The following is a 1,875-nucleotide window of genomic DNA, read 5'->3' on the forward strand; positions in this document are numbered from 1 at the left end:
GTCCCATGTCGGTATCGTAGAAACAAAGAAATTTTCTTCCTTCGTTTTTCCTTCTTCCCCTTTTTCTCTCTGGTCGCAAGCAAACTACTGACCGCGGGAATCCGAGTCTTCTTTTAGCTTCCATATGATCTCAGAGAGACAAATTCCTGTCCCTTCCAGTCTAGTCCTCTCTAGTCACTTTCCCAAATTCATTAAGAATATGATCATAGATCACGGTGTCTAATCTGGATCATTAATTCTTACACAAAACGAACAATTACAATCACACAGAAAAGGAAGACACAGAAAGATTTATATATCAGAGGACTTAAAACAATCGATCTCCTCCTTATTTGATCAAACAGTAAAGTCTGTCATCATGAGTTTTCCAATTAAGTACATCTTGAAACGAAACGTTAAGCATATATTTACCAACAAACAAACAGTTCATCTTAATAATGATAATGCGGCGGTGGAGGAGGAGGAGGTGGTGGTGGCGGCGGCGGCGGCGCTATGCAGCCATTGGAATCACAATACACAGGCTTGGATAGGAATGCATGGCACTCCTCCTCCGACCTCTGCTTCGGCCAATCTGGTATGCAGTTCTTCTTGTCGTCCGTCCTCTTAATCCTCAAACACTGCTCCGGCGCGCCGCAGAAGTAGTTATAAGAGTATGTGAAGTTCTTCAGCCTTGGCAGCTCGCAGATGCTCTCCGGAATGAACCCGGAGAGCTTGTTATGGGCTACGTCCAGCTGCTCCAGTTTTTTCATGTTTCCGATGCTCTCCGGCAATGGTCCCACGAGATTGTTGAAGCTCACGTCGAAAACCGTCAGGTTCTCGAGCTTCCCGATCTCCGGCGGTATGCAGGAGCTGATGCTGCTGTTAATGAGAATGATTTGATTTAGTGTTTTGGCCATGTTGCCTAGGCTCTTGGGTAAACAGCCGTTGAGCTGGTTGTCGGCCGCGACGAGGACGGAGACGGGGGAGTTCCCGATGTTTTCCGGCAAAGAGAAGCGGAACTGGTTGCTGTTGATGAAGAAGGCGTCGAGCGTGAGGTCGAAGACATCCGAGGGGACGTCGCCGTGGAATTTGTTGTACCGGATGTCGAGGAACTTGAGGGAAGGGAGGTGGAGGACGACGGAGGGGAAGGGGCCCTCGAGGAGGTTGTTGCTGACGTCGAGCTCGTAGAGGCGCTCGAGCTGGTTGAAGGAGGTGGGGAGGGTTCCCTCGAAGCGGTTCGAGTTGATGTGGAAGAGCGCGAGGTCTGTGAGGAGGCCGAGGTCCTCCGGGAGGGTGCCGGCGATCCTGGCATGGTTGAGGTCGACGCCGGCGACGGTCAGCACGTGGGGATCGTCGGGGGCCGGCGCGCAGTAGACGCCGGTGTAGTTGCACACATGCGGGCCGCACCAGTTGAGGGTGAAGTTCTTGGGGTCGGAGGTAATGGAGTGCTTCAAGGCTTGGAGGGCGACGTAGGCCTTCTCCAGCCTTGGGTTGATTTGGGGGAGGGGGGGAGGGGACTGGGAGAGGGAGAGGAGGGGGAGGGAGAGGAGGAAGAAGCCCAAGAGGGCTTGGCGGAGGAGGTTTTGGGTGCTCATTTTGCCATGTAGTTACGCCGGATTTCTCGGGTGAGAGGGTGCGAGGTCGTTTTGTTCTCGTGGAGAATGGTTGGGGTATAAATAAGGTTGGATCAACTCATAGTTGTATAGCTTTTCTCCTCTTCGTTTGCTCCGCGGAAAAAGACGGTAGAGATGCGGTCAACGAAAAAAATAATAAAAAAAGTAAAAATAAAAGGTAGTATTCTGATAGGTATAAAATTTTTATGTTTTATGTGAAAGAAAAATTCATGAGTAAGATTTTTTTTGTTAAAAGTATAATAAGTATTTCATAGAAAAGTAG

At 49.8% G+C, this 1,875-nt stretch overlaps 1 protein-coding gene across 1 annotated transcript; it reads right to left on the bottom strand.

Moving 5' to 3' along the window:
* Positions 1–269: 269 nt before the first annotated feature.
* Positions 270–1,638, bottom strand: LOC103713345 (leucine-rich repeat extensin-like protein 6). Its single transcript, XM_008800232.3, has one exon. It carries the CDS (start codon positions 1,572–1,574, stop codon positions 432–434), a length of 1,143 nt encoding a protein of 380 aa, XP_008798454.1. The 5' UTR covers positions 1,575–1,638; the 3' UTR covers positions 270–431.
* Positions 1,639–1,875: the final 237 nt, after the last annotated feature.

Source organism: Phoenix dactylifera, chromosome 4 (genome assembly GCF_009389715.1).
Source record: "Phoenix dactylifera cultivar Barhee BC4 chromosome 4, palm_55x_up_171113_PBpolish2nd_filt_p, whole genome shotgun sequence".
NCBI lineage: Eukaryota > Viridiplantae > Streptophyta > Magnoliopsida > Arecales > Arecaceae > Phoenix > Phoenix dactylifera.